The sequence below is a fragment of the Salminus brasiliensis genome, chromosome 21 (assembly GCF_030463535.1).
Source record: "Salminus brasiliensis chromosome 21, fSalBra1.hap2, whole genome shotgun sequence".
NCBI classification, from domain to species: Eukaryota; Metazoa; Chordata; class Actinopteri; order Characiformes; family Bryconidae; genus Salminus; species Salminus brasiliensis.
Window position 1 is genome coordinate 1,649,306 of NC_132898.1, and position 21,948 is coordinate 1,671,253.

General features: G+C 40.6%; 1 protein-coding gene across 2 annotated transcripts; it reads right to left on the bottom strand.

The window, feature by feature from the left end:
* Positions 1 to 405: 405 nt before the first annotated feature.
* Positions 406 to 18,867, bottom strand: slc6a1b (solute carrier family 6 member 1b). 2 transcript variants are annotated; one of them, XM_072665362.1, is made up of 15 exons: positions 18,376 to 18,867; positions 17,136 to 17,521; positions 16,721 to 16,852; positions 15,818 to 15,918; positions 15,588 to 15,697; positions 15,177 to 15,309; positions 13,386 to 13,520; positions 13,179 to 13,282; positions 12,673 to 12,797; positions 11,742 to 11,854; positions 11,518 to 11,649; positions 7,952 to 8,054; positions 6,257 to 6,357; positions 5,595 to 5,762; positions 406 to 2,864 (listed from the first exon to the last, which is right to left on the bottom strand). In XM_072665362.1, exons 2-15 carry the CDS (start codon positions 17,368 to 17,370, stop codon positions 2,757 to 2,759), a joined length of 1,800 nt encoding a protein of 599 aa, XP_072521463.1. In that variant the 5' UTR covers positions 17,371 to 17,521; positions 18,376 to 18,867; the 3' UTR covers positions 406 to 2,756. The 2 variants fall into 2 exon arrangements, with proteins under 2 accessions (XP_072521463.1, XP_072521464.1); XM_072665363.1 differs by lacking the exon at positions 18,376 to 18,867 and adding an exon at positions 18,084 to 18,196.
* Positions 18,868 to 21,948: the final 3,081 nt, after the last annotated feature.

Consider the following 21,948-nt stretch of genomic DNA (forward strand, 5'->3'; position numbering starts at 1 on the left):
GTTCACTTGCTGCCTAGTATGAAGATCCATCCCTTGACAGGAGCCACTGGAACCTGGAGATCATCAATATTGTTCATATGTCAGTGGTTCTTAATGTTATGGCTGAAAATACAGGAAGGCCTACCAAAAGTGCTCCAAGGGCTGATGACAGTACCTTCATGGGCACCTAAGGCTCACTGATGCTCATGGAGGTCCCACCTCACAACGTGTAGCTAATGTTGGTCTTGGTGCCAGACATCACAGCAGGACACCTTCAGAGGTCTTGTAGAGTCCATGCGCTGTGTTGGAGGCGCAAGGGAGGTTGACACAATATTAGGCAGGTGGTTTTAATGTTATGGCTAATTTGTGTATATGTGATGCGTTCAGACACTTCAAAGAGACGCTTTATAATCTATAATACTTTATTTATTTATTTATTTTTCAGATAACATATGGCAATCATGCTTTTTATATAACACCATCTAAAGACATTTATTATATTTGTTGTTGTTTTTTTTACATAGAATATTTTACATTAGGCCCATGAAACAGTTAGAAATATACAAAACAATATTCTCTGACTAGACGTATTATCTATAATTTATTATACTCTTTCATTTCTGTTATGGATATTCTTTTCTCTTTTTTTTACATTTCGTAAAGATTATGTGCTTTAGTTTCTGAGATCGACGTATTATTATTATTGCAGAAAACAGCAAATAATATAAGAGTCTTCGACATTTAGACAAAAAACCTCAATGGTCGTACGGACATTCACAGATACTTTTACACAGTACAGTTTTACAACATTGTTTCAGAGAGAAATCTGCTGAATGGTAACTTTATACAAAACCCACGGAACGCTTATTGATTGCACATTTTGAGTTTCTTGAGATCTTTGCAGAGAAGAAAAGGACTCGTTTATCCACATCCCTGTCACACGTAGCTGCCAAAGAAGCAAACTAGCATCTGTCCTTCGGTTCTCCTTGTAAATACGACTGCTGGAGCTGTAGCTTGTGGTCTTAAAGCTGTGTGCTTTATCTAGTAGAACTGAACACCGACAGGGATCACACCAGTCAAGTTTCTGCTGTACATATGTGCGTACACTCTTCAAACTGAAGGGGGCTTCAGATGGAGCTTTGAGGTATGCCACGGAAAAATCACCATGTTTACATCGATTATACTTGTTAGAGTTCACATCTTTTCAAAATGACAAAAGTAGTTCTTCTATGGCATTGCTTAAAGATCCTATTGAAGCAGCTGTATTTTTAAGAGTGTGCATACAATAAAGTGTATAATCACTGAAATAGAAATGGAAAATTCAGGTACAAATCCAGCCCAGGCAGTTGAGACAGAATCCTGGGGTGGATTTTTACCTTCTGGAGCTCAATTTTCCATCTCCACAGTTAAACTATTTACTTATTGCTAAGTCCGTCTCCTAAAAGAAGAAGAGAAAATAATGTAGACTGTGTCAATTTAAGTCGAGAAGAACAGGCCTTGATTTTTTCTCAATGGGTTTACGGTGCTGGTTTCTCTGGGGACGTCCTTCTACCATGGCTTCCGCTCGGACCGCCTCGCCTGATTATTCGGCGAAGGCGACCGAGGCCCGGCCTTTAAATCAATTCAATTCTCAATCGGGGAGACCAAAGCTTAGAACCTCGGTCAAACTTGGTCACTTCCACCGTAGTTCCTGAGGATGCAGTGGCATGCAGAACGAGCAAACGAGCAGGATTAACAGTGGGGTCGTTGGCTATCACGACGTGTCTCTGGCTATTTTTTCCCCTGGCTGTGCTTTTTAGGTTTTTTAACAGGACACAGTGCGACGTTGCGTACGCAAATCTGGCGCGAACACTGGTTTTGGTCCTTCTCACTCTTACGTAGAAAAAAATGTCCTAAAAATGACTCTAAAAAAACACATACAAATTTGTTTTGTCTTAGAAAATTAAAAAAACAAAAATTCTAAACTGTAACAGTCTCTCTTGTGTCTCATCACTGCTCTTGACATTTGTAAACTCATATCCATACTGGGTATACTGGTCTTGTGCTTTTAGATCAAGGGGGTGCCCTGGACTGTAAGGGTAGAGGGGTGGTTGTAAAGTCTTATGACCTCAGAGTGATAATCTGGCTACGTAACCTTATTTATACTACGCAATTAATTAAATGCAGGCCACAAGCTCTGGCCATGTCCAGTTGCACGCTCCCTTAGTGGCCAGTGCTTTATAATTAATGTGCCAACTTACTTCATTCTGAATATGTGTGGTTTTTTTTGTGTATTTCTTCAAATACAATCAAATACAGTTGGATTCTATTCTAAAGTCTTTTTACAATATCTTAACATATTAATTACATGTAAATATATATATATATATATATATATATATATATATATATATATATATATATAGAATTAGCACAGTAGTGTTCAATCAATCACATTGGGCCTCCAAACTTGGAATTACATTGCAAATTACAGGAGTTGTTACAGTGTTACATTTTGGAAAGACTAATAATATCTTGCATATGAAATACAAACTAAGCACTATATTCATTGCCGGATAGTTTGTACTGTTTGTTTGCTTGTTTGTTTGTTTTTTCTTCATACATACATTTCAAAACATCACTTGTAATCAGGTTGGTCACATTTTTCCCCCGGAGGTAGGTGAACATATTTTAGACATGGAAGTCCTTGGTCGTGCTCAACCGTGATTACGTTACTCGATTTCTTTATTTGTTTCTTTTGTTCCGTACGAAAGAGTCGGCCTTCCAGACTCAGGGCCTTAGATGTAGGCCTCGTCGTTGGCTGGGGTCGGGTTTTCCGGCTGCTGCTCCGGCCCGTTCTCTTGGCTCCTGACCAGGGCGGTGGGCTGAGTCATTATCCGGAGGCGCTGGGAAATTCAAGGGAAAAAGGTGATCAGGACAGAGCGCTCGACGCCATCAAAGCTACAAATCAAGGCTCTGATTGATTCCATCATGCAATCAAGGCGTAATTGAAGCTAACTCTTTAACATTTCGCCTCCCTGCGGAGAGCGCCGCTGATTCGAGAGCGCCCGTCTCGCATGCGAGGGCTTCGGGCTCACATTTACTTCACACCTGAGCGCTTTGTTGGTAATTGCTGGTTTCCTGAGCTTATTGACAGGGATCCTTCCAGAGGACTGCTGCTTTTTTTAGGCTCCTCATCTGACATGACGTCTAATTTGCTCAATCAGCCCTGCATTCACAGCCTGAAATGCTAATTGCTAGTGCTGCTTATTGCTAGCGCTGCTAGCGCGGTTTTTTTGAGCACGTGACAAAACAAAGTCAGCAGTTCATCCTTCGTTCTGTCGCCGCTGTGCTCCAGCTACGCCTGTTACAGTAATTCCATGGGTTGAGGTTTGTTCACGCTGCAGGGTGCCATCCAGAATGTTAAGCACATGTTTCCGGTCAGTTACCATATACATACATGCTCGTATAGAGGTCGAGCTATATGGCTGTAAATGGACATGACACAATATATATATTTGTATAGATGTACATATATATTGTATTAATAATTGTAGGAATCGTATATTGCACAAATGATATTACACACATTTTTGATTTTGCAATAAAATACATTAATGTACAAATATGTATTACATATCAGTAACTATTCATTATAGCACATAATTGTTATATATATATATTTGTATAGAGCCTCTGAGCATCAGGACCTTGTATATATGCCTCAACATTGGCTATATGTAATCTGGTCTATACACACTATTAGGTGAGCACTTGATATTATTTGGTGTGCACCTAGTACTATCCAGTGCTCACCAAATAGTGTTTAGTGCTTGACTAATAACATCTGGGACCAGATATAGTACTAATTATTTGTTTAAAAAATGAATTAAATGAAATGAAGAGAGTCAGGATATTGGATATATGCCTCAACATTGGCTATATGTAATATTTTAGGAAATAATCTAGTCTATACACACTATTAGGTGAGCACTTAATATTATCTGGTGCGGACCTAGTACTATCCAGTGCTCACCAATCAATATTTGGTGCTCGACTAATAATATCTGGGACCAGATACAGTACTAATTATTTGTTTAAAAAATGAATTAAATTAAATTAAATTATTACACATCTCTTTCTATCTGGTGCTCACCTAATAGTATCTGGTGCAAACGTAATACTGTCCGCTGTTTAATAAATACTTTTTTGTTCTTTTCCTAAAAGTAAAGACACATTTCCATTATGAGGCTCTGTGTGTTTGTATATGTTGATATACAACTTAAATACATGTCCCATATTATTAATAAAGGAATTCTATATATTGTAATATATTTCCTACACTACGATACATATGGCCATATATCAGATTTTGGTATGGGTGAAACCTCTTGTAGTTATTAGCAGGTGTGTGTGTGTGTGTTTACTCTAAGCTCAGTGAGTCTTTGCTGAATGAATTAACTGCATCCCTGATCCATGTGAGGCATTTTGCCCGGCTTCCCGATAAAGAGCTCTTTGTTTCCCAGAGCGGGATGCTCTCTGCATCTGCTTCTCCCCTGACGAAATGATATCCTCACTGGTTGCCATTGTAATGCGCTGACTAGAAAGAGGCCACGCTAAAAGCTAACCGGCTACGTTGACGAGCTGGGATGTTGATATTGATGACTTTAACCAGCTAACAGAACTTTCCCACTGCACCTCACAGTCGGTCACCTTCCATCTACAGTGCAGACTGAAGCTCCTCCGGTGATATTCAGGCTTTAAGATGATCCTAAATGTCCATCAAAGCTTCAGCTTTCTGTGTTTGTTAGATAGAATATATATATATATATATATATATATATTTATATATTTAAATACCATTGTCATTGATGATTGTTTATTTACGTATCTAATATATCTCTAATATATATATATATATATATATATATATATATATATGATGTTGTTTATAATATATAGCCATATGCAAAAATGTGGACATCACAGATCAAAGTACTGACGCTGCTGTCCAGTGAAAAACACAAATCTCCATTTTAGCTTCCTTATCATTTGAACCCTGTAGCTGCTTCTGTACACTGTGTGATTGATTCTGGATGAATGGACCAATAGAAATGCTCCAAAATCACTTGTATTAAAATCACTTTACATTGACTTCCATTGAAAGTTAAGGATTCTTCCTCAACTTTCAAAGCTGTCGTTTTGGACATACGTGTTTTTCATTGGACAGCGACGATATGTTATTGATGGTTAGGCAATATGGTAAAAATATTATATCACACTATTTTCACTAAAAACTGTATTTATTGCAATACATGTGATTGCTGACAAAACGGTGGTGGGTTCTGGGATTGTTAACGTGGTAATTTCACTGAGAAAAAACACCTCAGGTGAACAGGGGTTCCAAAACTTTTGCATGCAGTGAGATGGAGTTGTTCAAAGGCTCAAATCACCCTGTGTGTAGTTAACTGTGGTTTAAGTATGTACCATAGAAATGATTAAACTGCTGGTCAAAATAAATAACTATTATTGATTTATTATTATTTTATTATTATTTTATTATTTTTTATTATTATTATTATTATTAGGAAATGGGCAAGTTTTTGAGTCATGTTCAGAAAATCTTCACTTCTTACCTCTTTGTACGAGCCTTTTAATGTCAGGAACATGTAGCCCATGTATCCTGGAATGAGGACCATCGACGATAAGGCCATACACCACCCGACCCCCTGTCCCCACTTGGGGAACACGTAATTATTCATGGTGAGAGGAACCATCTGAATCGCGCTGAATAGAAACACACCCTGCAAAAATAACCATAAACAAACACAGTAAATGTTCTTGACGGCCAGACGGAGACGATAATTCACACCTTAGACATACGCTTTTGGGACAGAAGTATTGGGACACCTGCTTATTCATCATTTCTTCTGAAATCAAGGATATTAAAAAGAGTAAATTCTGCTAAATAACTGTCTCTACTGTCCAGAGAAGAAGACTTTCTACTGGATTTTGGAGGAGCATTGCTGTAAGGATTTGATTGTTTGGATTCAGCAACAAGAGTGTTAGTGAGATCAGGATGTTGGATGATAATTTTTAACCCATCTCCTGTATCACCTCAAATCATCCCCCTTAAATAATCCCAAAAGTACTGGAGGGAGCCTCATCCATCATCGGTTCATGCTGATCTGCTCCAGAGATCAGCATGAACCGAGAACTTTAAAATAGCTGCATTCCTTCATTACAAAGGGCGTCCACAAACATTTGGCCAGATAGTGTATATGGACGCCAAACTTACCGCCACAATCAGAGGAGTAAAGACGACCCAGCACAGTTTCCACCAGATGCAGGGCTTGTATCCGATCATCTCCTCAATGTTGGCGTAGAACTTATTGACACCTTCAGACAAACGAGACGAGAAGGTAGAAGGTGTGATGGAGAGCAGCGGTGCGGAAACACTTCACCTAGGATTACTGATGTGTAGACGCTCGGGACGTTTGGCCCTCTTGAAGAATGAGACTAACAAATCCCGGGTCGTTTGCATAATCAAGCCCTCGATGCTGAACAATTAGATTCCACATGTGCACTCAGATGAGGCGGCGGCGGAAGTGAGTCTGGCTCAGAGATTAGCATGAATTAAAAAGACCTTTATTACAATGAGGTGTCTCACGCTTGCAGTCTGAGATCAGTGAGGGCTATGACCCTGTACTGAAACAGGGACCTGGACTGTCAAACAGCACAATCAGCACTATCAGACTATCAGATCTGCTTTAGAACTGCATGTCTGTCATTATTGGCTACACCAATAAGAGTCCTTGGGCGAGACTCCTAACACTGCATTGGCCCTCCTCTGTAATATGAGTAACCTTGTAAGTCGCTCTGGATAAGAACGTCAGCTAAATGCCATACATGTAAATTATGAGATAGGAAAACCCAGTTCTGTCTGTTTGTATTTTTAAATTATTATTATTATTATTATTATTATTATTATTATTATATAATTATTATTATTTAAAACTGTCACTTCCTACAAGAAACTGTAAAAATGACATAACATTTATATAGGTTAATGTAACAATATGTAATTATAAGTATATTGTTGCTAGCAGACACAGACTTTATCACATCTCCATTTTTGGCCATTTTCTATCATTTGTATAGTCAATAACGATTAATATGGGATGTGTTTTTATAATAATATTAAAACAATAATATGGTTTCATATGTTGATATGTCTTTTTGCACAATTTACAATAATAATTAATTTATATTTTTAATTTAATTATACATTATACTGTACACATAATTTCTATTAAAAATACATAATTTGATGTACTTTATACTCAAAACAAGTCATTTTTATAACTATTCTATCTAATTTTGCATAATTTATTTTAAAAATGAGACTATGTCTATTAAAAACAAGTAAGTACAGATAATTTCTATTCAATAACAAGTCATTTTCAAATCATTTTGTAGTAAAAACATGTAATTATAGATAATTTCTATTCAAAACAAGTCATTTTTGTATCAATTCTATTCAAAACATCTCATTTCGGACCATTTATGTTAAAAACAAGTACTTTTAGATCTTAATTTCTATTGAATATCAAGTCATTTTTAGATTATTTTGATTTAACAAATTTTTGATCATTTAAATTCATTGATCATTTCTATTAAATTCAAAGTAATTGTTGGTCATTTATATTTAAAATGAAGTCATTGTGGATAAATCCTTTTTTTAAAAAGTCATTTGTGATAATTTATATTCAGAAGCAAGAAATTGTGGATCATTTCTATTCGATTCAAAGCAACTTCCAGATCATTACTTCACTTATTTAATAATAAGTCATTTTGGATGATTTTTTGATGTAGTAAGTTGTTTTGCACCATTTCTATTCAATAACAATGAATTTGCTGAGTGGCTCAGTGTGAGGGTTAAAGCTACGCGCTGAGTCTGAATCACTGCATCAGGAAAGAAACAGACATTTACCATAAAACCAGGAGATGGAGATACACTCAAAGAACACCAGGAACAGCAGACACATCCCACTGGCAGAGTAGTAATCAAAGAGCTTGAACACGTAAAGGCCGCCCTGTAGATGAAATAAATCATCATTATTAGTTTGTGAAATGTACGTCTGAATATTCATACTTAATAATTCATATTAATATCAGCATTTGCTCCACTGACAGAGCTAAACAGGAGGACACTGACAGGGTCAGTTCAAACGGAACCTCCTAAATACAGGTCAGTCTTTGGGCAGCCATCCGGTATTATGTAATGTTCAGTAATGGATTGTGTGTAGCGGAGATTGCTGGGGGTGGGGTGGTGGGACGGTGGGGGTGGTGGGGTGAGGAACGATCACATGCTTAAAGTGTACACAGTGTACGACAGGAGTGATGGAGTTCAAACTAAGCTGGTCAGTGTTAAGAGGGCTGTGCACCGATCAAACCAGGCGAAGTGAGCACAGCTGTGCACAAGTGTGCAAGTATTCAAAAGAGGACCTGGGAAATCCATTAGGTCATCACTCCTCTTCAGACTGTCCTGTAAAAAAAACATCCAAGATACTAGAGGTTGAGGCTAAGCTTTTGGATGTTTGAAACTGTGGAGGAACCTCTTAAAGCGCTTTGAGGAACCTTCAGGAAAAGGTTTTTAGAAGAAAAGATTTTCCTCCACAAACTGAAGAAAAGTTCCTCAAGGATCTTATGTTTTATCAAACTACATCAGTAATGCTGAAAAACCCCATGTGTTTAAAACAGTCACTTTATGCAAGAAACAGTAAAAATGACCATGACATTAATGTAGGTTAATTGTTATTATTATTCTTCTTATTATTATTATTACTATTATTCTTCTTCTTATTATTATTATTATTAAAAAATACGTTTTTTAATATTTTTTATCATAGTTATTTTGTATCATTTCTAAGCCATTACATCTTTTTGCACAATGCCTACTATATATAATAATAAGTAATTGATTTTTTTATTTAATTATATTTTTGAAGAATTTCTATTAGAAACATGTAATGTTAGATCATTTACATTCAAAGTCATTTTCTATTCACTTCTATTAAAACACTTCATTCAGGGCCATTTCTATTATTAAAGACAAGTATATTTAGATCATTTCTATCAATAATGTTATTTTTTATCATTTCTAATCAGTACATCTTTTGCACAATTTCTGTCCATTTTTTTTACAATAATAAGTAATTTATGCTTATTTTTTTAGACTTATTTTGAATAATTTTTAAGTACTTTTAGATCATTTCTATTCAATAACGAGTCATTTTTGTATCAATCATGTTCCTCAGGGAGGTTCTTAAACTGTTAACAGTGAAGAAGCTCCAGATCTCATCAGAACAGATAAAGCAGGTAAACATAAATCCAGAGCTTGGTTCCTCCAGGGTTCTCCTGGACGCCCCCCAGTCCAGCCAGCACAGCGTGGAGGACGTGTTCAACTCCATCAGCAGCAGCAGCAGCAGCAGCTCACCTGATTTACCATCATTAAGCCCTGATTTACCACCAAACCAGGTGTTGATCTGAGGAGAACTCTAAATAACACTAGACTCCATGAGAGAGGAGAACTTTGGAGATGTTCTAATGATGAACACAGTGATGGAGAACCACCACCACGTTCTGTAGAAGTGATATTATTAATATCAGTGATTCTAACATCTAATTCAGTATTCTAATATCTGGGTGTCCGAACAGCAGAGTCCAAAGCTCGCTGTCTTCAAACCCAGACTGAAGACCCTCCTCTTTTGAGAGTACTCAGGCGAAGAGAAGAGTATTATGGTCTCCATATTGACTTGTGTTTAGTAGAGTCTAAGATTAGAGAATCTGAATTTTAGTCTATTTAAACTAGCTGAGGTTCTTCTTTAGTAAACAGTGAAGCTCTTTTGTGAATTGCTCTGGAGAAGAGTGTCTGCTAAATGCCCTAAATGTAAATTTTGAATTTGGATTTCAGATTTAGATTTAGATCTTGCCCTTCAAAGCATAAACAACACAGTTATAATGAAATAAAAAAAATAATAATCATATTATTATTAACAGCTGATGAAATAATAATAATAATAATAATAATCTGGACGGCTAGAGAAGTGGGAAGGTTAATCTGAGTCATCTGAGAGCTGGGAAGGCTTCAGTGACCAGAGCCCAGTTTCCCAAAAGCATCTTAGTGTTTAGATCGTGAAAGAGAGAGTTATCTTCATGCTAACATGCTTTCATTAAGCCTGGCGTATAGTTGGACCATTCATTTGTTGGAGTAACTGCCTCTACTGTGCATGGAAGAAGTCTTTCTACTAGATTTTGGTCAGTACAAACTCAGAAATCCAAAAAGTACTGGATGGAGCTCCACCACCATCCATCATTCCAGAGAACACAGTTCCCCCACTGCTCCACAGCTCCTCAATGCTGGGGGGCTTTATACCCCTCTACTAGCACACGCCTGGCATTAGACAGCATGGTGTCAATCTGCTCCAAAGAGTCCTAATCTATTGGCAGTACTTCTCTACAGGGACTAGACAAGCTGTATGTGTGCATCTGCACATCTGTGTCAACGATGGGTGCAAGGGATGTCCACAAACATATATTTGGACATATAGTGTATCTAATCAATTCCAATCACAATTCAGTCAAATTTTCCTAAAGGACAAAACCTTCAGACTTTCAGAACCTTTGATCTCTAAAGGTTTAAAGGACTTTTATATATTACTAAGGGTTCTTTATAGAACCTTTATAGTTATGTAAAGGTCTTTGAACTTTATAATGGTTCTTTATGCTCTCCTAACCCTCCAGTGAAGGGCTTTTATCTGTACTTTAATAAGCCTTTACTGAGGGGCCTGTATTGTACTCTTCCCAAAGGCAGATGCCAAGGACAGCAGCAAAGGCAACATCCAAGAAAGGGGTTTCAATCAGACTAGAACCAGAAATCTAATCTAATCAGATACACAATTCCACAATTCTGTCCCAATACTTAAGCTTGAGTCACCTAAAATTATACAATCACACAATTACACAACACATAAACTACCCCTCAGGCCAAAGGGACTGGTCTTTCTCCAAAAAGGCTGGAGTCTACAGCAGGAATACCAATTCTTCCATACTTATGGAGCACACTGCATCTAACTACAGCCCAGCACCCCAGCTTTGAGAGAGAGAGAGAGAGAGAGAGCTTCTAGAAATGCAAAGGAAAATGACATTCAAACAACCTAAATAACACGCTCCCTTTTCTGCAGGCTGCAAGGCTTTTATGTAACGGTTGGAGGTTACTAAGCCGCTGAACTGATAACACTACAAAGCCATTAGCTATCTCTGTAAAAATGCTCCGCTTGAGATGTTTATGCGCTCAGAAGCTCTTGAAGCAAGGCATTCCTACTTAATGCAGCTTCAAGGGCTTTCAGTGCACCCATTCTGGGTATTTTTGCCCATCCGCCGATACATGTTCAGGGATATCATTATAATCATCATCATCATCATCATCATCCTGCTCTTACACTGGACCAAATCCATAGGAACCATCGCACCATCCGGAGCATGAGATGCACATACCTGCGTGATGTTTGACAGGCCGATCAAATAAGACACGAGGCAGACGACCGCAATGAAGATCTCCCGCCGTCCTCGCAGCACGCGGGGGAACTCGTCCACCAGAGCCGTGATGAAACCCTCCACCGTACAGAACTGTGGAGCAAAATGTCGTTTGTTAACCAGGCATGGGTGCTGTGTGCTGGAGATGGTGCATCAACTGGGGTAAACGAATGAGCTGCCTTTACCTGGCTGTCAATTCCAAGCATTAGCAGCATGGAAAAGAAGAGGATTGCCCAAAGAGGTGAAATGGGGAGCTGGGTAACGGCCTCTGGGTAGGCTAAGAAGGCCAGTCCTGGGCCTGGAGAATAGAAGAAAGCATTGCATGGGGCATTGTAGAGGCTTTGCAGGGGTTGTGGGTGATGGGTGTGTTGAATATCAATATATAAATGAATTAAGATCTGGATTTTTCTGCCCAAACTGATTAAGTGTTGGTTTGTTTTGTGGAATAAATTTAGTGTCACATGACGAGACCTGAATTGCCATGGATTTTAATGTAGGAAAGGTATTTAAGCAAGGCCTCATAAGGAAGAGTATTGCAATACAGTGATACAGAGGAATTGAATCACAATGTCCATTATTTACATTTAACCCTTTGTTTAATACAATAAAAACACATTTTGGCCAATTCAAACTTTTTTAGACGATGGATTCCTTTATAAAGTGACTTTCTTCATTGAAAAATGATCTTTGTTCTTTGGTGAAGTGCTACTCTGTAGAAGCTAGTAACTAAACTGATTGACTTTGGCCTATGAAACCTGGCCAACCATGAAGGGCTAATGTTACTCATGTTACTCATGGATTTCCTGGAATGTTTTGGGTCATTGTCATGTTGCATGGTCCACCTCTGCTTCAACTTCAGTTTTTGGACAGATGGTCCCACATAAAGAATTCATGGTGGATCTTTTAATGGAGAGCTTAGCTGCCCCAAATCAGAACATCTCCACCTTCGTGGCTACTAGCTTCTACAGAGTAGCATTTCACCAAAGAACATACTGAACTGATTGACTTTGGCCTATGAAACCTGGCCAATCATGAAGGGCTAATGTTACTCATATCAGTACGTCCCAGAAGAAGAAGAAGCAGAAGCAGAAAGAAACATTGGTCGATCACAGTTACCTGATTTTGCCACGTCGGCGATGGGCCTCTTTGTTATGTGAGCCATGAAACCCACAATAGAGAAAATGACAAAGCCAGCGAACATGCTGGTGAAGGAGTTGATGCAGCAGACAATGATAGAATCCCTGTGGAGGGGACAAACGCTTGTTACAGGAGGTTATTACATCGATCTAACGTCCATCGACATTCATGAGAACTCCCTCTAGCCTACATCGTGCTGGAAGGCAGTGGCTCGCTCTCACTGAGTGCTCAATCGAGCTCCAGAGAGGCACTTCTCAGCACAAATGCCCACAAGGACCTCATTTTAACTGGTACTGAGCAAATGACCGTAGAGTCTCGGAGAAATGAAGGTGCTACAAAGGGTTCTGAAAGCGATGCTGTAGAAGAACCATGTGTGGTTGCATTAATAAGCATGTTTGTACAAGGAGGGTGAGGGTGGTTCTTCTAAAGCATCTCTTCAAGAACCCTTTGTAGCATAAAGGGGTCAGGTGTAAAGTGCTGCATACTTATAAACGTTGTTGTTGAAGGGGTTGTAGCTCCCGAGGGCAATCAAGGAGCCAAGGCCCAGGCCGTAGGAGAAGAAAATCTGAGTGGCAGCATCGAGCCATACCTGAGAAGACGGGCGGGATGAGGAAAACAGCAGAGAAACAAACCGAAATGACACGGTGGTCTTTACACGTCTTCAGCTGAGCGGTAAATGTGATGTGACATACCTCCGATTCCTTCAGCTTTTCGAAGTCGGGTGTGATGTAGAACAAAATGCCCTCTTTGGCTCCAGGCAGAGTGACTCCACGGAAGAAGAGAATCAGTAGCATGAAGTACGGATACGTAGCTGAGAAGTACACGACCTAAAAACATGGCGTTCACAGCTTTAGGGAGGGTCAGAGTGGTCAGGCATGGTAAGCAATAGCTCGTAACAGCACTGATCCCATCTGATGGGGAAAACAACGCATTAATTACCCAAAGTGGCTGCAGTGGTATACTGGTTTTAGATACACCGCCGTATGAAAATGGATGGTTATCGTAGCGTGTTTATGCTCTTAATGCAACCAAACAGAGAACCCAACCAATTCCTTACTATTTTCAGAGTTTTAAAAACCAACCTGTCAATCAATTACTGGAGAAAATGATGTGCGGATTAACCTATAATACAAAGAATCATTAGATTGATACGAAATAGATCAGAAAAGCTCCATCTTTATTTGTTTTATTATCTAAAGAGAGACTTTTTACATTTACTTACATTATAGAATAGATAAAAACATTTGTCCAAAAAAGTACTTTTTTTCAATTTAATTTTTTTTATCTGATAATAATAATAATAATAATAATAATAATAGGACGACAAAATAGTATACTATATTAAAACTGTAATATTTTTGTTAAAATCCCATACCATTAAAAATAGTAATTCCTTTTTCTAATTATTTCTAGCCTTTATTTTATTTTAATAAATATAGACATATCAATATTCAATCTTCCTTAGAACAATATCTATAGACAAATGTGATGTAATATCAGCTTTGCAAAAACAATGACAATTTGACTTTGTTATCATTCATTTAACAAGAAAATAAAGAAAGCTTTAGGTTACCCAGCACACTAATAACTGGCATTTTCCCTTTTGGCTGAAATAACCTCCATTAGATGTTTCCTATTACCAGTCTACCAGTTTCTGAAATCAACTGGGAGAACATTTCTTTCCCACTCCTCCATGCAGAATTCTTTCAGCTGTGTGATGCAAATCTCCCCACAGCATCTCAATAGGATTAGGATCTGGGCTTTGACTTGGCCATTCCAGAACTCTCCATGGCTTTCTATTGAGCCGTTCCTGGGTGGATTTCCTGGAATGTTTTGGGTCATTGTCATGTTGCATGGTCCACCTCCGCTTCAACTTCAGTTTTCGGACAGATGGTCCCACATAAAGAATTCATGGTGGATTCTATAATGAAGAGCTGAGCAGCCCCAGATCAGAACATCTCCACCTTCTTGTTCCACAGTTGGTGTGAGATGCTAAGTTTGGTTTGCAGTTGCATTAGTTCTCCGGCCAACTTTAGTCTTACCCTCATGTTACCTTCTCTTTCTGATGGTAGATGTTGTACTTTCACATCAGCTGTGGCCAAATCTACCTGCTATCATTATGATATTTTAGGATTGTTGGATTGGATACTTTTTAACTGATCTTGTGTGCTTTTGAGCTGAACTTGCTAGGCCGGCGTGACCTGGCCATGTTGGTCAGCTGTTCCATTTGTAAATAATTTTGTGGATAGTGGAACTTTTTAAACCCCTTCCCAGACTCAAGTGCAGACCAGATCTACGGTTTAAATAAGACTCCTAAGACTCCTCCAGAATCCTCTCTAATTATAAAATAATGAATAATTAATAAAACCACAGTAACAAAACCTGAAAAATACCCCCCCCCCCCCAAAATAAATAAATAAATAAATAAATAAATAAATAAAATAAAATAAAAACAAGGCCAAGAAAACTGGCTGTGCTCTTACCTTTCCTGTCCAGCCCACACCTTTCCAGATACAAAAGTAGACCAAGACCCAGGCAATGGCCAGTGTTATTGCTAGCGGCCCTCTGATCTCCCCCGGCTCTTCCAACCCGTCAGTCAGCTGATGCATGTTACGTCTGAGGTCCAGAGGAAAACAAAACCAGCATTACTGATTGATGTTAAATGTATACAGAAACGCTAGCTGACAGAAACTCTCCCACTTAGACCCAGTACGGCCCTCATTGTCGATGCGAGGCACGTCAGCTGGCTGTCTGAGGGCCAGACAGAAACAATCGTGGCATTTTTGTGCAAATAACACTGGCCCTCTTATAAAGTGGAGGACAAAAGCTGGGGTTTTTGCATGCAAACCAGAGCCCTGAATTCCAAATTGTTCCTGTCAAATGGATGCCCTTACTCCCAAAACTCCACGACGGCACTGGTCATGTTGGCCATGTTGGCCAGGCTGTAGTTTGAAAAGCATCTGTCTGTATTCCACGGATTATCACAGGACTTCCATGGAAGGTCCTGAAAGAAGATGACGTGGTGTTTGAGAAATTTCAGAATTGAGGCATTTTCTTATTTTTTTTAAATATCAAACAGATGATTGTTTATTGGAGGATATAAGGAATATTAAAAGCTACTTACTGTTGTGAAGGAGTTATATAGATAGTAAATGGCCCAAGCAATGATGACAATGTAGTAGATGTTAAGCCAGAAGGAGAGAACTGCTGCTGCCAGGCCAACACCTATGGGAGATGGTTGAATACGATAACTGTGCAAATGCGTGAGCTAGCTCAGGCTGTTTTACTTAAAATGAGAAAAATAAGAAGTGCTGCATGATACATAAAAAAACAAATTAATGTGTGGTGTAATTTAATCAACCTTAAATAGAAATTCTGCACTGATTTCTTTACAGTGGTGGTCAATGGAACAAGGCTAACCAGACTACTGAATAAATATTGTATTATTATTATTTTATTATTATATATTTACTATCTACCCAAACAGTGAAGCGTCTTACACGTCTTACAAATTTTATTAGTAATTATGATGATGATAGTAAAATATAATACAATTATATATGCAAATTTAATTAGATTTAAATGATTATTTTTTAGTTATTTAGTATAACATTTTTTATTATTATTAACATTTTTTAGTTGCATAACACCCTGCATGACACTTACCTCACCACTATATACACATCAAAATATGTCCAAACAATCTCTCAGACATCAGGCAGTGTTCATAACCACGAATTTTACACAAGCTATTAAATACAGCTATTAAACTGTTTAGACGCCTGGTTCCATTCACCACCATTCTAAACAATTCTGACTCCAAATTTCTCTCCAAACCAAACCGATCTGACTGACTTTGTTCACATCTTAACATGAGTTCAAATAAGCAGATTCGTTTCCAAATGTTGCCAAATAAGTCGAATCCCCCCTTTAAGGCTGCAGTGATTTTGAATCAGCTCGAGCTCCGGCCGGGTGATGAGTGTGAATGGCGTTTTCTCTGCATGCTGGATTTATTATTTATGATTACCTTTGAACATGGGAGCTAGTTTCCACACTCCAAGTCCTCCAATGGACGTGTACTGCCCGAGGGCGGTCTCGAGCAGAAACAACGGTACTCCAGCAAATATGAGCGTCAAAAAGTACGGGATCAAGAAGGCCCCTAAACAGAAACGATAAAAAAGGGTGAGTGAAAAAGGCTGAACTGAGAGCTGGAGTAATCCACGGCTTGGCGCACTGCACTGCGCGCTGCTGGACGCTTGGAGCGAAGGGCGGTTTTGCGCACCGTTGCGCGCGAGGCAGAAACCAGAACAGACACAATTTACACTAGCAGGGATTATTAAGATTACTCAGCGCGCGGCCCGGCGCTCCTTACTCCACTTTTCTACACCTCCTGCTTTACTTCTTAAAAACAGAACACAGGAAAAGCGTCCCCTCGTCTTTACCTCCGCCGTTTTTGCCACAGAGGTAGGGAAATCTCCACACATTGCCCAGTCCGATCGCGTAGCCAACGCACGACAAGAGAAAGTCAAACTTCCCAGCCCACGTTTCCCTGTCCGGCAGCTCCTTCTTCTGCACCTTCACCACGAGCGTCTTGGGCTTGTCGTTGGCCGTGGGCGCCTCGTTCACCTCGGTCAGCACGTGTCCGTCGGCGGCGGCTTTCGCGCCGTTGCTCGCCATCTCTCTGGCTTTGGCCAAGGTCCGGGCAGGCGGGCGCGAGAGTTCAGCAGCGCTCCACGTAGACAGCAGCTTCGCGGGGAGGGTGGGAGGTTGGTTAGGGGGGTGGTGGGATGGGGCAGCGAGTCAGCGAGCCACCGGGTCGAGCAGGAACCTGCGGGCAGAAAGGAGTGGACAGTGATTAGGACAGTGTAGGGCGCTTTTTTAGATGTTGGTGTTTTTTTAATGCGTAAAAACGCGCATTTGCGCCTTTACGCTTTTACGCGCATGCTTGTGGTCCGATTTGGAACCTTTTGGAGGCACTATTGACCTCGGAATGTGCGCTGGCGTCGCGGTGAGATTGTGGTTGTTGTGTGTTGTGCAGAACGGCGGAGATAGGGGACATTAAATTGATGTTTTTACGCGCGTAAATGGATGAATTTAACGGCAATTAACAGGTAATATCGCGGGATATTTGGTGGCACATGGGGGTGGGGGATACTTTAGGAAATATTAAGTAAAAAATTGTGGTATTAAGTAATCAATTGTGGTAAATTTACTAAAAATAAATCTACTTCAGCTAAATAATGATCATATTATCCAAATTCGGTTCCATATGTGGACAATATCTTATGCAATTTACTATTCCACCCTTCCCAAATGCACCAAATTTAGCCATCCCACCTTTACAGTCTGCTGTGTTACTGAAAAACAAGCATTACGCGTTAAAAACTTACTATCTGGAAACAAGCAGATAAAAAAGCGCACGGCCAGGATCTTTACGCGCCAACCCGGAGTGCTCCCACGCGCGCTAAAACGCTCCAAATGGCAATGCAGACGATGTGCAGTGGAATCAGACTCGAGCAGAATCCAACAAGCTCGAGCACCGAGCTGTGCGCGCTTTCTACCGTCGTTTTGTCTCCGCGCGTAAAGCGTAACGCATTGCATTACGCGCAGCGCATCCCAAAAAAACACCAACCCCCACTCGCTAGAACTGAACCCGAGCTGAAGAGGAGCTGCTCTACTCACAGTTAAACCGCGTCCCCGAGCTGGAGCACCGTGCGCGTGCTCCTCCCGTGCAATTTCAGCCGCGCGTCCCAAAGCGAGGCGCGTCCATAAAGGCGAGTCGAGTCCAAAGGTCCTGGAGAAGAGGATGAGGACGTGGACGCGGACGCGGACGTGAACGCGGGCGTGGAGCTGTCCAACAAAGTGGTGCTGAACGGAGCTGGTCCACACGAGCTCGGGAAGGAGCAGCTTCGCCTTGTGCCACCACCTAACATCAGCGACCAGAAATGTTACATCCTCCCCCCCCTCCTCCTCCACCACCAACCACCACCTCAACACACACACACACTCACTCTCTCTCTCTGTCTCACACACACACGCGCGCACACACACACACACTCGCTCTCATCTACATAGCCTCAATGTCATCTGAAAGTCGACCCTCCCCGCGCACAACATGTCCACCACTGAGAACGCAGCGGGCTCCACACTGGAGCATCTTCTTGTCTCGGGGCTTTTTATACGCTTTGTGTGTGTGTATGTGTGCGTGCGTGTGTGAGAGAGAGCGCGCGAGCTTGTGTTGCACCAACTCGCCTAATGTAAGTAAATGCGCGTGTGATTGTGTCATGAGGGACCACTCGCTGTCAAGTTGTTGGACCACCTTTTATGAGGGGTGGCTTTGATGCCTCAGTGGGAGCCTCTGACCTGACCATTAGTCCAGTTTTAGGTGGGAAGAAAGCCCATTTGTTTGAGCATAAAGACATAGTGTGTCCGTTTGGAGAGCTATGAGGATGAGCAGTCATTGCGTATACACACACACACACACACACACACACACACACTCACACACACACACACACACACACACAAAATCAAGAATGTGCTGGAGACCAACTTGACATTGCATTTATTTTTTTTCTTGCTGTTCCGGGTGCTTCTACATAGTGTTCCTTTATCCACACAATATGGACAAAAGTATTGGGACACACCTCTTAATTCCTGAATTCAGGTGTCTCACTCAGTCCCATTCAGCCACAGGTGAATAAAATCGGGCCTCTATCCCTGCAGTCTGTCTTTCCTCCACACATCAGTGAAAGAACGGGAGGTTCTGAAGAGCTCACTGAGCTCCAGCGTGGTTCTGTATGTAATAGGAGACGCCGCTGCACCAACAACAAGTGGTGAAATCTCCTCCCTCCTAGATCTTCCTCCATCAGCTGTGAGTGGTGTTATTATTGAACAGTGTAAGAGTTTAGGAGGAACAGCTCACAGAGAGCAGCTCAGTGTCCACAGAGTGTCTGTCAGACCACGTAAAGTTACAGAGCGGGGTCAGGGCCGAGTGCCGAGAAGAGCCTCCGACTGACTCAGCAACTGCTGAAAGGTGTCTGCTTTGCAGTGTAACTGGACTATTGCACGAAGTGGATGGATTAATTAAGAAGGAGGACCACCTCAGAATTGAGGTACAGTATATACAGTAACCCTGGGCTAATATTCAGAGTATGCTTTTCCTCCCACCCTCAGTTTAAGGTTACAATTTAATCATATTTGGTAAAATATAAACAGTATTAAAGGACTCTATCAGTTAAGCCCCACCCCTACACCCCCAACACATCAGGGCTGCTGGACAGAGGTCATTTACATATTGTAACTGTCACTCAAAAATCTTGTACATCTTCAAAACAGCAGCTTTACAGGAGAGGGAAAAAACCTTCTTAGCTCTCAATGGAAGTCAATGTAAAAAGGCTTAATTCACGGTCATTTTGGAGCATTTCTATTGGTCTATTCATTATAAAATTTGGACACAATGTAAAGAACAACTGCCAGATTTGTATTACACGAAAAAGTGAAAAATTTTAAAAATAGAGGTTAAAGGTTAGAGGTTTGCGTGACCGCAGCGATGTATCGTTCTTGAACGATGTCAGAAAGACGTTGGACTCTAATGTCAGACAGGCATTCAATTTTAGTTGTAAATCAAAAAAATGGGTTGGCATCAAAACCTTAAACATTAGCCTCTTACGAGCAACAGCATATCAACGTCTAACAACGTCAGAATTAACGTTAGTTAACGTTTACATTAATGTTGGGCTCCATACTTGCGTCAACACGACAGTGGCGTCAGTGGCGTGTCTTAAAGACGCTGGATGTTGGTACTCAACATCACACAACATAACACCAACACAATATCAACGGCAGCCGTCGTCATGATTCAACGTCAAAACCGACGTTGTCCTGACGTTGAATTTTACTCGCCTGACGTCATGACTTACATTCAGCCAGATCTCAATGGCTATAGACGTTGGTGGCCAGCTGGGAAAGGCACAGTAATGAACACAGCCTGAACGGAGAGGTTCGATTAGAAGGATATGCTGTACTGTTTCAGTCCTAGTCTATTTATGTTCATGCATGGTGGTCCATTCTGCAGTCTGTCCATCATCGTGTTCACCAACGCCCTGCCTCTGAGAAGCTCAGCTGTGCCCTCCCCCTCCAGCCTTTCATGAACCCAAACTAGACAGAATGGTGCTGAAACAACAGGCAGCATCAAATGTTTTGGAGTAAAAAAAAAAGGGGGACGAGGAGGGGGGGAGGAGGGGGTCGGGGTGCAAACTAATTTGCTGTAGCTTAAACCAACAATTTCCAAAGTGGCAGATTCGGAAGATGATGCCAATCACACTGTGGATTCTGGAAAACAGTGATAAGGCGAACCAGTCAATACGTGGAGTCTGGGGGTGAGAGATAAATTGAAAAACTGTGCTTATAATCTTCTTAGCTGGCTGTCTCCCGAAATAAAATACCCTTGTGGAAGGACCCAAAAGAATACTCTCTTTACAGTCTCTAACTAGCATAGCGCCATAAATGAGCTGTTTCCGGTCAGAAGTTAAGGGATTAATGGATCGAGACATCTGTAGAGAGAACAAGAAGCACTGATGAAGGATGAACAGCAATCAGCAACAACGTACCATGAAGCCCAAGCCATGAACCGGCGTGTTTGTGACCTTTCATAATGAAGCCCTGGCAGCTGGACAGATCCAAGTATCTGATGTGTCAGGTGTCAGGTGTGGTCTCTTTCTGACTTTAGTGAACATCTGCAACAAGGGATGCTACATGAAGGATGCCTTTCAGGTGTCTGAGGCCTATTTGCTACTAGGAATTATTTGATTACACTTAAGAATATATTGTGGAGTCCCTCAAGGCTCAATTGTAGGATCTATGAAATTGATTTTAATTGGAATCCAGATAGCGCTGTTCTTTACTGTTTGAGTGTTTGTATCCAAGGCACATCATGAACATTGATAAATGGATGAACTGAGGTCCTACTATTTCACAGAAATGCGAGCAGAAAAGTGCTGTTATATTATAATATTGTAGAGTCCCTCAAGGCTCTATTGTAGGGTCTATGAAATTGATGTTAATTGGAAGAGAACTGCAGGGTTTAGCCAGTCCAGCCTGTGCTGAGCCACTGCAGCCTCAGCCTTCTGTTCTCGGCTAAAAGAAATGGACCTGGACGTGGTCTCCTGCTGTTGTAGACCACCCTCCTCAAAGTTAGAGGTGTTGTTTATTCTGGGATGCTTTACATCTGTACAGAGTGGGAATCTGAGTTAC

Bases quoted from the DNA above. Each gene is read 5' to 3' on its own strand.
- slc6a1b (XM_072665362.1), bottom strand. From the start codon at position 17,370: ATGGCGAGCAACGGCGCGAAAGCCGCCGCCGACGGACACGTGCTGACC. The intron at 15,310-15,587 runs GTAAGGGCATCC...TCTGGACCTCAG, and splicing joins GCCGTCGTGGAGTTTTGGGA to ACGTAACATGCATCAGCTGA. The intron at 8,055-11,517 runs GTATGTGCATCT...TTTCATCTACAG, and splicing joins GCCTGTCAAACATCACGCAG to GGCGGCCTTTACGTGTTCAA.